This window comes from Xenopus laevis, chromosome 1S (genome assembly GCF_017654675.1).
Source record: "Xenopus laevis strain J_2021 chromosome 1S, Xenopus_laevis_v10.1, whole genome shotgun sequence".
NCBI lineage: Eukaryota > Metazoa > Chordata > Amphibia > Anura > Pipidae > Xenopus > Xenopus laevis.
In genome coordinates, this window is record NC_054372.1 from 186,357,223 (window position 1) to 186,378,624 (window position 21,402).

The 21,402-nt window shown below is 39.0% G+C and overlaps 1 protein-coding gene across 3 annotated transcripts in view; it reads right to left on the reverse strand.

Moving 5' to 3' along the window:
* Positions 1-21,402, reverse strand: part of nipbl.S (NIPBL, cohesin loading factor S homeolog) — a 106,850-nt gene that overhangs the window by 47,390 nt on the left and 38,058 nt on the right. For all 3 annotated transcript variants that reach the window (XM_041575492.1, NM_001092968.1, XM_041575493.1), the window contains 6 exon segments: positions 20,557-20,656; positions 18,325-18,476; positions 16,694-16,854; positions 16,487-16,580; positions 13,598-14,215; positions 9,280-11,325 (listed from right to left, as the gene is read on the reverse strand). In XM_041575492.1, the coding sequence (XP_041431426.1) occupies positions 9,280-11,325; positions 13,598-14,215; positions 16,487-16,580; positions 16,694-16,854; positions 18,325-18,476; positions 20,557-20,656 (3,171 nt within the window).

The following is a 21,402-nucleotide window of genomic DNA, read 5'->3' on the forward strand; positions in this document are numbered from 1 at the left end:
CAGGGTGCTGACTGATGTTTCAAAGAGATGTTGAGCCAAAAGCCTTGTAGTAGCAGTCTAAAACAGCAAATATCTTAAAAGGGATAAAGGGATACTGTCATGAGAAAAATGTTTTTTTTCAAAACACATCAGTTAATAGAGCTGCTCCAGCAGAATTCTGCACTGAAATCCATTTCTAAAAAGAGCAAACATTCTTTTATATTTAATTTCAAAATTAGACACAGGGCTAGACATATTGACAGTTTCCCAGCTGCCCCCAGTCATGTGACTTGTGCTCTGATAAACTTCAGTCACTCTTTACTGCTGTACTGCAAGTTACAGAGATATCAACAGATTTTTGTATATTCAATTTTGAAATCTGACATGGGGCTAGACATATTGTCAATTTCCCAGCTGCCCCAAGTCATGTGACTTGTGCTCTGATAAACTTCAATCACTCTTTACTGCTGTACTGCAAGTTGGAGTGATATAACCCCCTCCCTTTCCCTCCCCAGCAGCCTAACAACAGAACAATGGGAAAGTAACCAGATAGCAGCTCCCTAACACAAGATAACAGCTGCCTGGTAGATCTAAGAACAACACTCAATAGTAAAATCCAGGTCCCACTGCGACACATTCAGTTACATTGAGTAGGAGAAACAACAGCCTGCCAGAAAGCAGTTCCATCCTAAAGTGCTGGCGCTTTCTGAAAGCACATGACCAGGCAAAATGACCTGAGATGCACCTACACACCAATATTACAACTAAAAAAAAAAAAAAAAAAAAAAAAAAACTTGCTGGTTCAGGAATTATTTGCAGTGTAAACAGTTTAAGAAATATAAACTACACCATAAAACACATGACACAATCCATTTAAGGACCATACAGCAAATTAACAACCACTTTTGAGGACAAAAGGATTATAGGAATGCAAAAATATGCACTACTATAATGCGTTAAAATGCTCTAATCTAAGTATTTAGAACATTTCGCTAAAAGATATAATAAATCTTTGAAGAACTGTTTAACGGACCAGCAATGAACATGTTTACAAACATTACAGAGAATGAATGGATTTAGCTCCACCTTGTGGCATCCGTTCTAAAGGTGGCCATACACGGGCCGATAAAAGCTGCCGACAGACCGTGTCGGCAGCTTATTGGCCCGTGTATGGGGGCCCCCGACGGGCTTCCCCGATCGAGATCTGGCCGAAAGTCGGCCAGATCTCGATCGGATGGGATTAAAAATCCCGTCGGATCGCGGCCGCATCTGTTAGTTGATGCGGTCCCGCGATCCGACCGCCCGTTTGGCGAACGCTAAGATCCGATCGTTGGGCCCTAGGGCCCACGATCGGATCAGCCCGATATTGCCCACCTCAAGGTGGGCATATCGGAGGGAGATCCGCTCGTTTGGCGACATCGCCAAACGAGCGGATCTATCCGTGTATGGCCACCTTAAGTGTGTGAAACAAAGATCAGCGTCTAAGGGACATGAACCCAAAATGACTCATATTAATCCTTTCCTTGCCCAAAGGCTGATATTTCAATAAGCAAAATGCAGCAACAGACACATTCTTCCATTTATAAATGTAAAGGTAATGTCATATTAATGTACATGCAAGCGCGAAATAGCTTTACACCTATTTATAAAGCTGTGTAAAATATTTTATATGCAAGTTCTATAGAATAGACGTGCAAATTGTATTCTTTGAGCGACGAACGCCCGTTAGTTGCAGTGGAAGGACCTACCCATTAGTGATGGGCGGATTTATTCGCCAGGCATGGATTTGCAGTGAATTTTCTCATTTCACCACCTGCGAATTGTTTTGCGAAACTGTTGCGAAAATTCCCAAGCAAAAATTTTCCTGCGACAAAAAAGTCGCTTGTGGGAGAATTGTTGACGCCCATTGACTTTCATGCATTTGGACAAAAAAGTCGCACATGTAAAAATTGTTGCGCAACAAAATAATTTTGACACCGATTGACCAATGCATTTCGCAAATTTTTTGCCCTTTTTTGAGTTTCGCTAATTTTTAGACGAATCGAAACGGGACAGATCACTACCTACCATTAACCATTCAGATTAAAATAAGTAAGAAAAAACAGACTAGTTTCTGGCCATTATTTGACAGACAGCGGTTGTACAAAAATAATTCATAAAAATGACTGCTCCAGACTCGCCCTCCGTCTAGTATTCCCTTGGGATCAGGGCACACGGGCAGATTCGGGGAGATTAGCGGCCCGTCGACAAATCTCCTCTTCTTCAGGGCGACTAATCTCCCCAAACTGCCTCCCCTGGCTTCCAGGTGGCTAAAATGTAAATCGCCGGCTGGATGACACTCGGAGCTCTTCATTTCCAAAGTTGCCTCACAAGGAAACTTCGGACAACTTCAGAAAACGAATCATATTCATGGCTTTTGTGTATTACATAGTGAATAAAGTACCCCCTTGTTAAAATTAGAAGGATATTATAAGTTATCGAGGAGTTTTTATGAAAATATAAAAGGCCTGGTACATTTCTCAGTACATTGGTACATTTACATTAGAAAAATGGCCCCAAACAGAAAATTGGTATTATTTAAGTCTTCAACAAAATTCAGCAGATTTTAGAATCAAAACGCAACTCAAATACAGTGTATAGCCACAATAGATGGTAGTAGAATAGTTTGTTTAACAAGCAACTCTTGAAACAAGTACCATTATAATTAGAACTCTGATTTGTGACCGAGCAACAGATGAACAGTAACCTTCATCCAGTGACTAATAATGCAACTAAAGGTCACCAAACGAGTGGATATTTCCCTGATATGCCCACCAATAGCAGGGCGATATCAGGTTAATCCAAACAAGCGGCAGAACGATATTGGGATAATCTAATGATCAGATTACAACTAAGAGACTGGGTACTGGCGGAATGAGGACCGCATTAACTAGCCGACGCAGTCCTCGATCACCAAAAAATCCATCCTCCCCGATTGATATCTTGGCCAGATATAGATCGGGGAGACCAGTCGGAAGCCCCCCATACACTGGCAGATAAACTGTTGAATCAGCAGCTTTAATCTGCCCGTGTATGGCCCAGTTTAGTTTAGAACAGGAGTGTCCATACTAATTTGAGGATATGAAGCACACCATCCTAGGGCTTTGCCTTTAAAACATTTTATTACAGCGGAATTTCACACACGTTCATATCCTCACATTCAAGATAAGGGATTTGGCTGACTTGGAGGCAGCTTGGGTGTGGATGCACCTTGAAAAAAGTTAGTGGTGTGCTGAAGAAAAATCATATTTGGACCATACTAATGTGGGGTCTACTTTTAGTGATGATGTCCCAATATGATCTACATCCATAAAAGCATTGTTAGCATTCTGTTCCATAGAAAACGTTAAATATTGATTAATGGGAAAATGTAAACTATTCAATTTACCAAAACTATTTCTTATGTAACCTTAACATAATAAATGTCTGAAATAAAGTATGAAGCAGGAGGGTAATATAGACAAGCTGTTAGTTGACAGTGTCTTGAGATCTACTGGTCACCAGCTAAAGGTCTACTGGTAGATCCGGATCTACCTTTTGGAAACAATTTAGAAGCTTTTTTTTTGTTTTACTTTAAAGAAATTGTTCTGTATAAAAATAAAAACTGGGTAAATAGATAGGTTGTGCAGAATAAAAATATAATGTATAAAGGCTGGAGTGACTGGATGTGTAACATAATAGCACTAATAGAACACTACTTCCTGCTTTTCAGCTCTCTTGGTTTACACTGATTGGTTACCAGGCAGTAACCAATCAGAGACTTGAGGGGGGCACATGGGTCATATCTGTTACTTTTGAATCTGAGCTGAATGCTGAGGATCAATTACAAACTCACTGAACGGTTATGTCCCATGTGAGCACCCTTCAAGTCGCTGACTAACTAGAGAGCTGCAAAGCAGGAAGTAGTGTTCTGGCAATTGTGTTAGACATCCAGTAATTCCAGCCTTCATACATCACATTTTTAGCTAACTATATTAGAAACATTTTTTTATTTTGCACAGTTATTTACAGTACCCAGTTTTTATTTTACACTGGACTGTTACTTTGATATGGCTAAATAAATGTACAAATTCATCAGCTCAATGTTACTGATAAGAACAATGCTAGAAAGGCAAGTCCTCATGTTCATCAGGTCATAAATGCTCAGTGTCTGGCACTGCAACAATCATTTATTGTGGAAAATGGCCTTGCCACTTTACAAAGTTGGCCTGGAAGAGCAGAAAACTTTCCAGGCAGATTCGAGCTCAGATCCAATAACTAACATTCCGCAAAGTATTCATAAACCAGCAACGACAACATCCCACGCTTTATTTAAAGGTCAAGTGTTAGACCTGTGGTACACACCTAGAATATTACCCCTTCTGATTCACAGCAATGGCAGCAATTTACACGATTTACAGACACAGACAATGGCAAAAATAAAGAGCAAGCAAAGACTTAAAGGGGTTGTTCACCTATGAGTTAACTTTTAGTATGATGTAACGAGTGATATTCTGAGACAATTTGCAATTGGTTTTCATTTTCTAGTATTTGTGGTGTTTGAGTTATTTAGCTTATTATTCAGCAACTCTCCAGTTTGCAACTTCAGCAATTAGGTAGCTAGGGTAAAATTAACCTAAACCATGCACTGATTTGAATAAGAGGCTGAAATATTAATAGGAGAGGCCTGAAAAGAAAGATGAGTAATAAAAAGTACCGTATATACTCGAGTATAAGCCGTCCCGAGTATAAGCCGAGGTACCTAATTTTACCTCCAAAAACTGGGAAAGCTTATTGACTTGAGTATAAGCCGAGGGTGAGAAATGCAGCAGCTTCTGGTAAGTTTCAATCAAAAAATTGAGGGTTTCTGCTCCCATTGGAGGTGCCGGCGTCTTGTTTTTGGATGCAGGCGACCATTCTTGGACACCGGCGAATATTCTTGGAGACTATTCTTGGACGCCGGCGACTATTCTTGGACGCCGGCGACTATTCTTAGACGCCGGCGACTATTCTTAGACGCCGGCGACTATTCTTAGACGCCGGCGACTATTCTTAGACGCCGGCGACTATTCTTAGACGCCGGCGACTATTCTTAGACGCCGGCGACTATTCTTAGACGCCGGCGACTATTCTTAGACGCCGGCGACTATTCTTAGACGCCGGCGACTATTCTTAGACGCCGGCGACTATTCTTAGACGCCGGCGACTATTCTTAGACGCCGGCGACTGTTTTTTCGCTTGACCCGAGTATAAGCCGAGGTAGCGTTTTTCAGCATATTTTGGGGGCTGAAAAACTCGGCTTATACTCGAGTATATACGGTAGCAATAATTTTGTAGCTTTACAGGGCATTTGTTTTTAGATGGGGTTAGTGACCCCATTTGAAAACTGTAAAAGTCAGAAGTGGACGGCAAATAATTAAAAAACCCATAATAAAATAATGAAGACCAATTGAAAAGTTGCTAAGACTTGTCCGTTGTATAACATATTAAAAGTGAACTTAAAGGTGAACCACGCCTTTAAAAAGAGACACAATTATTGTAAGATGAAAATAATAAGCAATAAAGATGCACAAAGCGACCAAAGTTAAGCTGGCCATAGATGTTGAGATTTTTAAAAGATCAGATCCTCATCGTGAGACCACAATCTTCTCAGAACGATCGTACGAATTTACCATCAACTAAAAAGACCAATTTGCCAGGAAAACAAAGGGGAGCTGCCTGTTGGGCCCTGCAAACACAGATAGATTGCACTCGGACCAACAAAGATTTTTTGACCTGGCCGATCAATTTCCTGACAGATGTCGGCCGAAAAATCGTAAGATGTACGATCGTTCGAAATCCCACTAACCGCACGATAATTTCGAAGGATTGGTCGGGCTTCCCTAAAACCGACCGTTCGGCAAGAAGAATCGTCGCGTCTATGGGGAGCTTTAAATAACTTAGCAACTTATAAAGCTATAGCCATAGATCTACAGCAGGAAAATGACTGGATACGGACAATAAATATCACAAAGCTTGAGCAAGACTGCAATACACACACATACTGGCAACATTCCAGATATATGTGTTCAGATAAAAATAGAAAGATAAAGTAAATTTGTAAAATGCTTAAAGGATAAGTAAACCTTTAAAATAAGTGAACGTAAATCTGATGAGGGGGCTATTCTAAGCACTTTTGAAATTTACATTCATTATTTATTTATTTTTTATTCCAAGATATTAAGGGATACATGTACTGTTAATATGAATGAATTATGTTACAGCAGCGCCACCTGCTGGTCAGTTTCCCAGCAGTCTGACCACCAAGTAGTCAAGGAAGTTGTCAGGAGAAAGAAAGAGGCTGCTCTGATGTTCTTCTGCTTAAGAAATATTTCTAATTATTTTCCTAAGCAGAAGAACATCAGAGCAGCCTCTTTCTTTCTCCTGACAACTTCCTTGACTACTTGGTGGTCAGACTGGTGGGAAAATGACCAGCAGGTGGCGCTGCTGTAACTAAACTCATTCATATTAACACTTTAGGATGGAACTGCTTTCTGGCTACTGTTTCTCCTACTCAATGTAACTGAATGTGTCTCAGTGGGACATGGGTTTTTACTGTTGAGTTTTGTTCTTAGATCTACCAGGCAGCTGTTATCTTGTGTTAGGGAGCTGCTATCTGGTTACCCTCCCATTGTCCTGTTGGGGGAAAGGGAGGGGGGTGATAGGTGTGTAACTTGCAGTACAGCAGTAAAAATTGACTGAAGTTTATCAGAGCACAAGTCACATGACTGGGGGCAGCTGGGAAACCGACAAGCCCTTAGTATCTTGGAATAAAAACAAAATAAATAATGAATGTACATGACATAAGTGCCCAGCATAGCCCCCTCATCAAATTTACATTCACTTATTTTTAAGGTTTTATTATCCTTTAAAAGGGCAGGCTGAGTAAGTTGAATTTTAATTTAGCCTTACATCCCCTTTAAGCCATTGATTATGGTTGACTGCTTTCAGGCACAATTCTTTAAAAATCGTTCATGCCCATGTGTGTATATATTGCAGCTTTGTGATATTTATCATCAACATTCAATATTTCCTGCGGTCATTGCTGTACAACCCCTTGAGACACAACAATGGCAGCAATTTAAAGGATCCTTCCCTAACAAGAGCCAAACAGGAACAGACAACAGCGCAACAAAGTGCAAGTAAAGACTTAAGACAACTCTAAACACGGGGAGGCACATTTATCAAAGGACAAATTTCGAATTCATGTGAGTTTTTAAAAACTCCCCTAAACTTTCGTGAATTCGAAATTTATTTAAAAAAATAACATTTTTACAACTATGTAATGAATTAGATTGACACAAAAACTTGAATTGAATTTAATTTGAATTAAAAAAAAAAAACAAAAAAAAAAACTTGATTTTTCTCAAAAAAAACCCCCTCAAATGTCAGAAAGGCTGCAAACAACTGCAAATTGATCCCTGGACTTATACAGTAATTCAGCAGGTTTTAGGTGGCGAATAGTCACCTAAAACCAGAGTATGATAATCTCTAAAATCAAATTCAATTTCTTTAAAAAACTCAAACTGAATTTGAATAACTCCCTAGTCGAATTTGACAGTTTTGCCCATAAAAAACAATTGAAAATTCTAACTAGAATTTTCAATTCGACCCTTAATATATCTGCCCCTTAATTACCGCTGATGAAAATAATAAACTGACTTAAACAAGAAAGATGCCTAAAGCTACACATGACCAAGAGAGTTAAATAACTCTTATGAAATTGACATACAGACGCAGCAGCAAAATGACTGAATATGGAGGATAAAAATCACAAAGCTTGGACAAGACTGCAACACATACACACACAGCCATAAATGACTAAGGTGTACCCAAAAACAATTAACCAAAAACAACGACTTAGGGCAGGACTAGATGATGCGTTTTGATCCGACACGTCGCAATGCGATTAAACGCATGCGACGCGTCGGATGGTTTTGTGAAAACTGAAGTGAAGGAGAATCACACGTAAACAACTACATTGATCCAACTGCAGCGCGTTTTCATCCGACAGTCGGATCAATGTAGTTGTTTACGTGCGATTCTCCTTCACTTCCGTTTTCACTAAACCATCCGACACGTCGCATGCGTTTTGTCACATTGTGATGTGTCGGGTCAAAACCATCATCTAGTCCTGCCCTTCCATGGGATGCAAGTTTAAAATTAAAACTCAAATTTCTGTTTTTATATGAACATATTTTAATTTTTCTACTAGTGAGCGGAGACCTTCAATCTCAGCAACTTTCTCAAGGCTACTGGGCTGGGAGCACCCAGGTTAAAGGAGACCCGTCACCCAAAATAATTATTCATAGTCCTATTTTATCACATCAGTCAAGCAAAATGAACTTTAATTACACAATATAAATTATTTGAATCTTGTTTCCTTCAGTCTGGGAACTCATAATTATAACAAGCAGACAGGAGCCATTTTGTGGACACTGTTTTTAAGACAAGTCTTGTATCATCTCAGAATCTTGTTTGTGCACCAGAATGGGGGACCTGATGTCCATCCCCATGTCCTGGCTACACAATTAAATGGTGAAGAGAACGGGGGAATGTGGGGAGAGCAGTGACATCTAGGAAGTGCTGAATGGAAAGTGAAAGTAATTGTCTGCCCAGGGCATAGAGGAGGGGCAGACAATATTTGATTGACAGCTGAGATGTTTAAATGAGCTTACAACAGCTATGAATGCTTTAATAAAAAATTGATTTCATGTTTAATTTGAAAAGGACTTTTATTATACAGCTTTCTGTGTCTGGGTGACAGGTCCACTTTAAAAGATGCCTTTCTTTTCCAATGGCATTATAAAGTTCTTCTTGAGGATAAAGACTAAGAGCCGCTGTCTCCAGCCTATTTTTGCAAGTCCCCAGTTGCTATTCATCAGATCAACAATCTGCCATGGGCTTAAAGCAACCATTAGAAAATATTAGTGATACGCAGAGAAGAAACTTACTAGAGCTGCTACAGACACATTCAGTTAAAGGAAAACTATACCCCATGAACAATCTAGGTCTCTATAAATATATTGCATAAAACAGCTCATATGTAAAACCCTGCTTCATCAAAATAACCCATTTAATATTATAGAGTAAATTATTTGCAGTATAAACAGAGCAATTTAGAAATAAAAACTACACCATAAAAATCATGACAGAATCCCTTTAATGTACTAATCCAATCTAACTAACCAGCAATCAAACCAGCAGAAAAATCATACTTAAGGAAAAAAACAAGTTTCTTACCTTTGCTGGATTTAGAGGGTCTGTTCTTATTGGACTTTAATGATCCTTTGGATTTGTCATCCCGCTCCTTGATTAGTTTTTGTACCTCATCTAAAGATAGTTTTTGAAGAACCACAACAGGTTTAGCTCCTTTATTAAGATCTTCCACAAAACCCATCTTTTCTGGCTTGTCCATCTGCTCGCCTTTTGACTCTGATCGCTTAGACTCCTGGGTAATATTACCATCTTTATCCCGCTTAAGTTTTGGTATGACAAAGTTTTTCAGAGTACCCTGATTTCCCCCCAACAAATAACTCGGGAATCCAGTTTTGTTGTCACTATGACCTTTGTTCCCCTCCACTTTACTTTTGTTACCATCAGTCCTTTTTTCTTCTTTACCAGTAGGAGATTTCAACGCAGGTTTATCAGATTTCAATTTACTGGAATCGGATTTATTAGGGTCCGATTTACTGTCCTGTTTTATCCTGGGACTACCAGGTCTTTGTTTTTGCTCCCCAGAAGAATGTTTTTCCCTAGAGTCATCTGAATCACGCCGATGCTTCTTCTCTGCTTTATCCATTTTTGGAGTATCCGGTTTACTTCCAGGTCTTGTTTCCTGGTCATTCTTACTGAAGGACCGTAAGGACTCTGGCCTCCTAAGCCTTGACATTTCTCCTTTGTGTTTCTCCGATTCCCCTTTGTCATCGTGTTTTTGTTTTGGGTTATCACAGTCCCGCTTTGAAGATTCATGACTTGGTCTCCCATCTATTCTCTGTTTCACTCCATCTGTACGGCCCTCCGGCTTAACTCTAGGAGAGTCGGATTTTGAATCTGTTTTATGTTTCGATAAATCGGGCTTCTTTTCTGTTGACAGTCTGTTGGAATCTTTCTTCATGTCATGTTTGTGTTTTGGAGTTTCAGGACGCCCATCACTTTTGTGCTCCTCACTTTTTTGTCGGTTGATTTCTTGCCGACCTTCATTTTTCTGCCTAGATGTATCTTGCCGCCCTTCACTCTTTTGTTTAGGGGTGTTGGGTCTGCTTTCACTTTTTTGCTTTGGCGTTTCTGGTCTACCTTCACTCTTTTGCTTCGGTGTGTCCGGCTTACTGTCATTCTTTTGCTTCTGTGTTTCTGGCTTACTGTCACTCCTTTGTTTGGGTGTTTCAGGCTTATTTTCATTCTTTTGCTTAGGTGTTTCAGGATGCCCTTCAGTCTTTTGCTTAAGTGTGTCAGATTTCACCTCACTCTTTTGCCTGATTGTCTCTGGTTTTCCCTCTGCTTTCTGTTTGGAGGCTTCTGATTTCACCTCCACTTTTTGCTGTAGTGCCTCACTCTTCCCTTCAAATTTTTGTCTAGGTGTCTCTGGCTGTCCATCGTTTTGCTTTTGTTTCTGTCGGATTTCCAACCTGTTGTCAATTTTACTAGATTTACTCTGGTTTCCATTTTCTTTAGATTCATCTTGAAGGTCAAAAGACTTTACATCATTTGAGGTTTCATTTAACAGTGCCTCAGTCTTTATATCTTCATTAGAACCTTCACTGTTTTTGAAATCCATCATACTGTCATCATAATCTACCTCACAACTTTCAGACTTGGCCTCCGTAGGACAGTCACTAGAAACCTTTGCCTCTTCACTGCACTCAACCGGTTCAGATTTGATGTCACACAATTTAGTTTCATTGAGAGATTCTTCTAGTCCACGTTCAGTTGACAGATTAGCAGTTGTGCTCTTGATAGACTTATCAGGACATTCCATGTCTGACTCGCTTTTTCTTAATGGATGGTTCTCAGGATTATGCTTGAAAACAGTATCCTCTTGAGGCCCAGAAATATAGCCATCATTGCAGTTCTTTATGTTATCTGCCTTTCTGGCACAGTCAGAGTCCTGAGTTACAGTTGCCTGAGAGTCTCCCCGGCCAGCATGCTGAAGATCGATACTAACCATTAGTGCTGGCCGTGACCCATTTCCAGCTGAACCGGTCTCCTGGGAAGCTGGTCTGTTTCCTCCAGTAGCACCTCCAGCTTCTAATGGATAAGAATCCTGCTTCCGTTTCTTCAGGGGCTTATCTAGACAGTAAACACATAGTTTAATATTAACAGTCAAAGGAACTTCTAAACTGAAAAGTAACTAGCAAAGTTTTTGGGCCACCTATATACCTTATATAATACTGGTTTAAAAATGTGATTATTTTGTCTCCACCCAGAGAAATAATTTATATAAGGCATACATGAACATTCTTTAGTACACAGCATATTTACAATATGTATTTGTAAAGTAACAGGAGAACAGAAACATTCTTATACGGGCAAGGGACCATTTTAGAGAATCTGTTAGTTCCACGAAAGAAATTTTAAATAGTTTGCGGTTGTGATGCTAGAAATGGAATAAGGCAAATGAATCATAAGACAGGTAAGAGCACTGCAGGTGTGGGAACACCAACAGCAGCTGTGGTTCTTTTCAGTTCTTCTAGTTGGTTAAAACAATAGGATATAGTTCAAAAGTTATTACATTTCAAGTCTTGTTGTCTACATTTAATATGGTCTATTAAACTTTTTTATAGGTGATAAGAGACTCCTTTAAAAGACCAGTAACAAAAAAAAAAAAATTTGAAGAAATCCGTTAGTATACATTGAAAAAAAAACACAAGACAAATTAAACTTTAAAATCGCAAAGTCTTTATTAAGAAATAACTTACCGAAACTCCGCTTGCACTCCTCTTCAGAAAGCTATCGGGCTATCCATCATGTGGCTCTCGATTTCTCCTCTCTGCCTTCCTTATAAGAGATAGCCAGGGAAGAGAAATCAAGCGCTGCACGATGGATCGTCACGCTGATGCCTTTTCTGAAGAGGAGTGGAAGCGGAGCTTCGGTAAGTTATTTCTTAATAAAATGTTTGCAATTTTAAATTTTAATTTGGCTTTTTTTTCCCCAATGTATACTACTGCATTTTTTGAAAAACTTTTTTGTTTTTTTTTTTGATGGTACTGGTACTTTAAGCCTCAATGCCAAAATTCTGTGTACAGCATATTAGCAAGGTATATACAAATCAAGTGAGTGAAGATGGAAGCAGGCAGATTACATAAAATTGATGTTGAAATAATGTTTAAAATAAACTATTAGCATATTGATAGACCACTTTTGAACTTTTCCATTGTTCTTATTCTTTATATTGCATTATATATTATAAGAATACCTGTTCTACCTATTTGCGACCAGACAAAAATATCTATAATCTTCTTTGTCTGGCTGCATATACATATAAAAATAATAAATCCAGAAGCACTTATTATATATGACCTGCAAATCAGTTTAATCAATCAAGTCAATGCAAAAACTTTTAATATATATATATATATATATAAAAAAGAGTCCTGTGTAACTAATAAATTATTTATTTTTCTCTAGAAGACCTGTGAGTGCGGATCTTTCTACAGTTGTTGGAGATATTTTGTTGTTTCTGAACGCACGCACGCACACACACACGTTGCCAGCAGACATAAGCTACTTTACAACTATAAGACACTGAACTGCAATATAAAGACAAAAAGAAAAGTGCAAAGTCGCTGCAGCAACTGAACCATAAACTCTTAAGATCTCAATTTTTTGCAAATCTATACTTGGTAGTTTAGGCCCCATAACTTGAGGCAAGGGAAACAACTATATACCAGACAAAGCTGTTGTCTGCAGGAAACCTTAAAGAGGTTCTCCACCTTTAAATTAACTTTTACTATGATGTAGAGATTGATATTTAGAGACAATTTGCAATTGGTTTTCATTATTTATTATTTTTGGTTTGAGTTATTTAGCAGCTCTCCAGTTTGCAAATTAATCTGGTTGCTAGGGTCCAAATTACCTTAGCAACCATGCATCATTTTGAATAAGAGACTGGAATATGAATAGTAGAGGCCTCAATAGAAGGAAGAGTGATAAAAAGCAGCAATACCAATAAATGTGTAGCCTTACAGAGCATTTGTTTTTTAGATGGGGTCAGTGACCCCCATTTGAAAGCTGGAAAGGGTCAGAATAAAAAGGCAAATAAAGTATAACAGAGATAATGAAGACCAATTGTAACGTTGCTAGGAATTGGGACAATATATAACATACTAAAAGTTACCTCAAAGGTGAACCACCCCTTTAAGCCAATGGCATGCCAAACACTCCCCACAATTAAAATGGAAAAAAACACTGCAGATACAAGAGTTTTTAGCTGGAAAACTGTCAGTTTTCATTGTACTCATCAGGAGGCAGTTTTGAGCGCTCCTCTACCTTGTTCAACATCAGCATCTATAGACGACAGGACAAGTACCAGAAATAAATATGCTCGGCAGGAGAATGTTACCTTTGTCCTGAACTTCTTTAGAAAAGCGTTCCCGCTCGATAGCGGACTCCCGCTCTATCCTTTCAATTTCGGCAAGAGCGTCCAGTTCCACTTCGTCATATGGCGTTATGTTTCCTGTTTGTTGGGGCTGTGACTGAGCCACAAGAGGTTGAGGCGGTTTTGCAGCTGCTGACGTGTTCGGTTGTAAAACAGGCACTTGCTGCACCTGTAAAAATTCACTTTGCTCCTGAAAACAAGCAGCAGCATTCAAAGGGCGACTTAAGTCCTGTGGAGTGACCGGCGTTTTTGAAGCATTCCCTGGGAACTGCGCGTTAAAAGCGGCGTCTCCCTCTGAAAGGTTACTGTTTTCCATATTGGAGAGCATATCTCCTTGCTGGTCCATTTCAGAAGATCTCACACGTGTTAGTCTTAAAGTGAGCTTGGTAGAGTCTTTAGAAGGAGAACTAATGATATCGTACATTGCTGACTTTTCTGTCTGTTCCTTGTCATCTTTGCTTAACTTTAACTTTTTTGGTCGCCTCTGTTTTCGATCTGGGGAGTCCAAGAGAATGTCAGGAGGAGCATCCCGGGGGGAGGAATAGGGAGGAGGCTGAGTCTGTAGTATTAATGGCCTTGATCCTGAATGAAAAATTCAAAGAGGTATACAATAAATTAAAGGGATTCTCTCATGATTTTTACGATGTGGTTTTTTTTTTCTAAATTACACTGTTTACACTACAAATAATTTACTCCAAAATATAAAATTTAATTCCTGAACCAGCAAGTGTATTTTTTTAGTTGTAATATTGGTGTGTAGGTGCATCTCGGGTCATTTTGCCTGGTCATGTGATTTCAGAAAGAGCCAGCACTTTATGATGGAACTGCTTTCTGGCAGGCTGTTGTTTCTCCTACTCAATGTAACTGAATGTGTCACAGTGAAACCTGGATTTTACTATTGAGTGTTGTTCTTAGATCTACCAGGCAGCTGTTATCTTGTGTTAGGGAGCTGCTATCTGGTTACTTACCCATATGTTGCTGCTGGGGGGGAAAGGGAGGAGGAGGATATCACTCCAACTTGCAGTACAGCAGTAAAGAGTGACTGAGGTTTATCACATGACTGGGGGCAGCTGGGAAACTGACAATATGTCTAGCCCATGTTTCAAAATGAAATATGTTTGCTCTTTTGAAAAACGGATAGCAGTTCAGAATTCTGCTGGAGCAGCACTATTAACTGATGCATTTTGAAAAAAAACATTTTTTCTGATGACCGTATTTCATGGTTTATGTGTATAGATATATGTTAGCAGTCATAACAAACCTAGCTTTGAGAACATTATATACTGTACCTATATAGAACATAGAAGAGACAAATACTGTCAAATATTTACTTTGGCTTTAAGTCTGGCAGTATTCTACAAACCATAGCGTCTCCTGCAGACAGACAGTCCTGTCAATGGACCTAACTAGCATCATATAGTTTACACAAGGCTCCTCAGAAATGCCGTCATCTTTCATATTGTAAAAGACTGATTTCAACCATTATAATCCAATACTGGCAGACAATGCTCATACTCTGTCCACTTTCTGCAGTTGGCAATAGCACAGATGCCACTGATACACTAGGGAACTTGTGGCTTATAAATTGCTTATAAATGTAACTGGAATAATTCAAAACTTGTATATTTCTCAAGCACAATCTGCTAAAATGTATAAATCATACGAATAGCATCAAAATCAAGATTTACACTCTTAATAAAAAGGAGATTAGCTGCTTAAAGGGGTTGTTCACCTTACAATTTTTTTCAGTTCAGTAGGTTTCCGATAAATCACCAGAAATAAAGACTTTGTCCAATTACTTTCTATTTTCTATGTGTGACAGTTCTTCTAATATTGAAGTGTAAAGTCAAATGTTTCATCTTACGCAGCTCTGGGAGGGGTGGTCGTCGACCCTCTAAACTGTTATAAATTGGTACATTTAGTGGATACATTTCTTATCTTTATTCCTGCTGAGCAGAATCCCTAAGTTTCATTACAGGCAGCTACTAGAATTGATACAATCGTTGCGAGAAAAGTATCAACTTAGGGTAAGGGCACACAGGGAAATTAGTCGCCCGAGCGACAAATCGCCTCTTCTTCGGGGCAACAATCTCCCCGAACTGCCTTCCCCTAACTTCCTGCCACTATAATGAAAAATCGCCAACGCCGCGAGTGCCATATCGCTGGCGATTTTTCATTATAGCCGGCGGGAAGGTAGGGGAAGGCAGATCGGCGAGATTGTCGCTCAGAAGAAGAGGCAATTAGCCGCCAGGCAACTAAAACTCCCCGAATCTCCCCGTGTGCCCTTACCCTAAATGTTTCAAAATCGTAACAGTTTAGACTCTGTGCCTGAATTACTGAGCTGCCAGACTCAAACACCAGAGACACAAACATTTAACTTTAAACTTAGATTTTGGAAAAACTGTAAAAAAATAAAAGATGGAAAGTAATTGAAAAAAGTCTATTTCTGGAAAACAATCTGAAAACAATTGCACTGAAAATATAAGTGTTTGGAAGGTGAACAACCCCTTTAATAATTCCTCAAACTGTGTCTAGATGCTGCCATAAATGCAGATGTCAAGCCAGGGCTTATTTACTTTCAAAGCACTACAGTTCAGTTTTTAGTGCACCAGAAAGACTTTTTTTTTTTTTTTTTTTACAGTTTTTCTAATATTGGAACCTAAGTTTATTATTCACCTTCTCACTTTCCCCTCTGTAAACTGTTCTAATTGGATACAATAGATGACCTTATTTGATACATTCATGATCTATGCATTGCATTTGGTGGAATAAATAATTGTACCCCAAAGACAAATACAAACTGTGTTTATAAGTTTAGGGAGAGGTAAGATAAATCTGAACTTTGATCTTTACCTTTTGGCGTCCCTTCACTCCCAGCAGGAGAGCACACAGATTGTGGAGATCGGAGAGAAAAGGAAGCAGCATTTCTTATTGAAGAATCACTGTCCTAAAGAAATTAAAAAAAACATGCTGGAGTAAGTCTTGTTGCCTGAGTTGCAGAATATTTGTTGTTGTTTGGATCTTAACATAAGCGCAGTAAGAATACACATACAGCCATACCTCACCACCGAGCCTGTGCACCATCTGGAGATAGTCCTCAGTAGTGCCATGCCTGGAATTATCCGCATGATGGTTCGCAGAGCTGCCAGACAGCTGCCCAGAAACTTTATTTTCATGTAGATTCCTAAGTCCCCCTGCAACTATTGGGCTTGAAACTGACGCTGAAACACACAGAAAAAACAAAACAGTGAGACATGCTTTGCATTAAAAAGAGAAACTTGTTGTTTTCCTCTATCCTCAAGATACAGTAAATATCCTGAACAATATTACAGGTACTACATTCCTATGACAGAAAAACACCATCTATACCACCATTTGTAGCTTGTAAATATATTAAAGGAGAAGGAAACCTACCGAAGCAGTTTATTGCCAATAGATTAACAACAATAGTGCAAGTTATAACATTATATTTTTTTTGTGGAATGCTTTACCATACAGCTCTAAACCGCTCTAGAAGCTCTCCCTTTGTTTAGGATAGCAGCTGCCATATTAGCTTGGTGTGACATTACATCCTGCCTGAGTCTCATAGCTCTGGGCTCAGATTACAGCAGGGAGGGGAGGGAGGGGGAGAGAGGAGCAAACTGAGCATGCTCAAGCCCTAGCTGTGGAGGTTTAAAGGAAAACTATACCCCCAAAATGAATATTGAGCAACAAATACTTATCAAAGTGCCCTTTTATTAGACACCAGGTATAGTCAGGTGATCCCACTGGTGTCTAATAAAAGGGCAGCCAAGTTTGGGAGTTTTACTTCAAAAGCAGCAAGTAAGTTGCAGGTAAAACTTAGTCCCTTTGTAAAATGTATAATGAAGCAATAGAATTCTTAATGAATCAGATAAAATTGAGCGTAGGACTGGCCAGATATGGGATGACTTTGACGTAGTTGTTCAGCTTAAATATATTGCAATATATGGACAAACAATCCCTGTTTTGTTTAAGGGTAAGGCATTTTTCAGTAGCAGTATGCACAAAATGTCTCTGTCTTAAATATATTGATAATGGGTTGAGTCCAGAGGACTGTCTGTCTCTCTGTCTCTGTCTGTCTCTCTCTCTCTCTATAGAGATATAGATCACCTGACCAGAAATACTACTACAACTCTAACTGTAACAGGAAGTAGTGTGGAAGCAAAAGACACAACTCTGTCTGTTTATTGGCTCGTGTGACCTAACAAGTATAGTATGTTTTTGTCCACCGTGAATCATACGATCCCAGGAGGCGGCCATTATTTTTTAAAATGGCAATTTTCTATTTAGGATTGCCCAACGGCACATACTACTAAAAAAGTATATCAATCTGAAAATGTTTTATGTACATGAAGCAGGGTTTTATGCAATATCTTTTTATAGAGACCTACATCATATAGTTTACTTTAAGGGTTTACTGGTGTATTTATATAGACCTTTCAGATAAAGCTTACTTAATTTTAGCCTTTCCTTGTCCTTTAACAAACGATGACAATGTCTTTCAGATATGACAATGTCTTACAGATATACAGTAATAAAGAAAAACTATTTTCCCAAAACATAGACATATTTTTAACAAAGGCCAACAGCAGCAGCAGCAACAACTAGAGAACCAAACAAGAGAGTAGTTGTCAATACAAGATTCTTGTACATTTTAAAAAAAAAAATACCTTGTTGCAATCCTTGATGCTGTGGATAACCACCAGGGTGGGAATATGGCATGTATCCAGCTGGACTTTGGGGAGCGTATGGACTCGGTACAGGGCTGTTCTGTTGGCCAATAAACCGGTTTGTAGAACTGGACTGTGGTGGCACAAAACGACTGAAGAAACACAAAACTTATTGTTAGAAAACTATTCTATGGCCAAAATCACTGTTGACAGGCCAGCAAACTTTTAGTGCCATCTACAAACATGAACCTCAAAGTATAAAAATGTTATTTGACACTGGAGATCAGACAAATCCTGCCTAAAAAGGCACATATTTGGTTGAATCCTGATTTTAAAAAGCTCTGAACCTTCCGAATCCTGATTTGAATCCTGGATTTGGTGCATTCCTAAAGAAAACTTAGATCTTAACACCCTATTGTTGGCATTGTTAATTCTAAAACAAAACAAAAAAAAAAAACACAGGTATAAATAGTCATATGAAAAAGTTTGGGAGCCTCTCACAGCTTGCCTAATAATTTACTCCACTTTAAAAAAAAAAAAAAAACAGTGGTATGGCTTTTACTTCCCAGGAACATTGAGTACTGGGGTGTTTTCTGAACAAAGATTTTTAGTGAAGCAGTATTCAGTTGTATAAATTTAAATCAAATTTGAAAAACTGGTTGTGCAAAAATTTGGGTAGCAGTTTTGCTAATTTGAATGCATGTAACTGCTCAATTCTTGCAACAGCAAATTGGTTGGATTAGCTAGCTCGTTAAGCCTTGAACTTCATAGGCAGGTGTGTCCAATCATGACAAAAGGTATTTAAGGTGGCCAATAGCAAGCTGTGCTTCTGTTTGACTCTCCTCTGAAGAGTGGCAGCATGGGATCCTCAAAGCAACTCACAAAAGATCTGAAAACAAAGATTGTTCAGTATCATGGTTTAGGGGAAGGCTACAAAAAGCTATTCCAGAGGTTTAAACTGTCAGTTTCAACTGTAAGGAATGTAATCAGGAAATGGAAGGCCACAGGCACAGTTGCTGTAAAACCCAGGTCTGGCAGGCCAAGAAAAAAACCAGGAGCGGCATATGTGGAGAATTGCGAGAATGTTTACAGACAACCCAAAGATCACCTCCAAAGACCTGCAAGAACATCTTGCTGCAGATGGTGTATCTGTACATCGTTCCACAATTCAGCGCAATTTGCACAAAGAACATCTGTATGGCAGGGGGATGAGAAAGAAGCCCTTTCTGCACTCACACCACAAACACAGTCACTTGTTGTATGCAAAAGCTCATTTAGACAAGCCACAGTCATTTTGGAACAAAGTGCTTTGGATTGATGAGATAAAGAGTTATTTGGTCATAACAAAAAGCACTTTGCATGGAGGAAGAAGAACACGGCATTCCAAGAAAAACACCTGCTACCTACTGTCACATTTGGTGGAGGTTCCATCATGCTGTGGGGCTGTGTGGCTAGTTCAGGGACTGGGGCCCTTGTTAAAGTCGAGGGTCGGATGAATTCAACCCAATATAAGCAAATTCTTTAGGATAATGTTCAAGCATCAGTCACAAAGTTGAAGTTACGCAGGGGTTGGATATTCCAACAAGACAATGACCCTAAACACACTTGGAAATCTACAAAGGCATTTATGCAGAGGGAGAAGTACAATATTCTGGAATGGCCGTCACAGTTCCCCGACTTGAATATCATGGAAAATCTATGGGATGATTTGAAGCAGACTGTCCATGCTCAGCAGCCATCAAATTTAACTGAACTGGAGAGATTTTGTATGGACGAATGGTCAAAAATACCACCATCCAGACACTCATCAAAGGCTATAGGAGGCGTCTAGAGGCTGTTACATTTGCAAAAGGAGGCTCAACTATATAATATCTCTGTTGGGGTGCCCACATTTATGCACCTGTCTAATTTTATGATGCATATTGCATATTTTCTGTTAATCCAATAAACTTTATGTCACTGCTGAAATACTACTGAAAAAGGCATGTTATATATTAAAAGAAAGCTACTACTTTGAAAGCTCAGCCAATGATAAACAAAACTCCAAAGAATTAAAAAGGGTTCCCAAACTTTTTCATATGACTGTATATTGTATAGTTTGAAGCACAATGATCCCTGCAAACCAGATGACCATAGTACAGCTGGAAAGTAAAATGTCTCAGTAAGACAGCTCTTCTGTTTATGGCTATGTAAAAATATTTGGTGAATTTAATACAAATGGTATTAACATACCTGGAAGGACTATGAGATATAGTGGTTTGTTGATAATTGGAAGATGCAGGGCTGCCATGCATGGAATTCTGGGGAAGCTTATACGGAGGAATCATTAATCCTTAAAATAGAAAAGAAAACACATTACAATACTGCAGTTCTATAACAAAATTATTCAATACCATATAAAGTGTATGTTTAAAAAGTTTTAAAATTTTCGAGACTTTCGGTGAATGTGCAAAATTGCCATTTTCGCTAATGTGCCGAAAGTCACGAAAATTACAGAAAAATCCGACTTTGGAACTTGCAGCAATTTTCGTGACTTTCCGTCCATGCACAGTTGTTCGGACCGGAAACTTACTCCAACTGCGCATGAGCTTTAAATGCCTTCAATAGGCGAAGAAAAGATGGCTGCCGTGGACTCTGAGGCCAGAATCTGCACAGAGGGGTGAGTAAAAAATTAGGGGCATTTGCCCAGGGGGGGTTATTACGGATTGAATTCTCCTTTAAATGGGGTCAGTGACCTCCCATTTAAAGGCTGGAAAGTGAGAAGAAGGCAAATCACTTAAAAACAATAGAAAAGAAAAAATGAAGACCAATTGAAAAGGTGCTTAGAATTAGACATTCTATAACCTACTAAAAGTTAATTCAAAGGTGAACCACCCCTTTTTTATTTTTTATGGCTCCCAGTATCCTCTAACACAGGGCTCTTCAACTGGAGGCATAACAAGGTATACACATGGTCTGCCTACTCACAAAGTAACCTAAATACTGCTATACTCAAACATGCTCAGGAGAGCAAGCTAATCATCATAGGGTGGCTTACCAACACATATGGGTCCAGCTTAGGGGAAATGCATCTAAAAT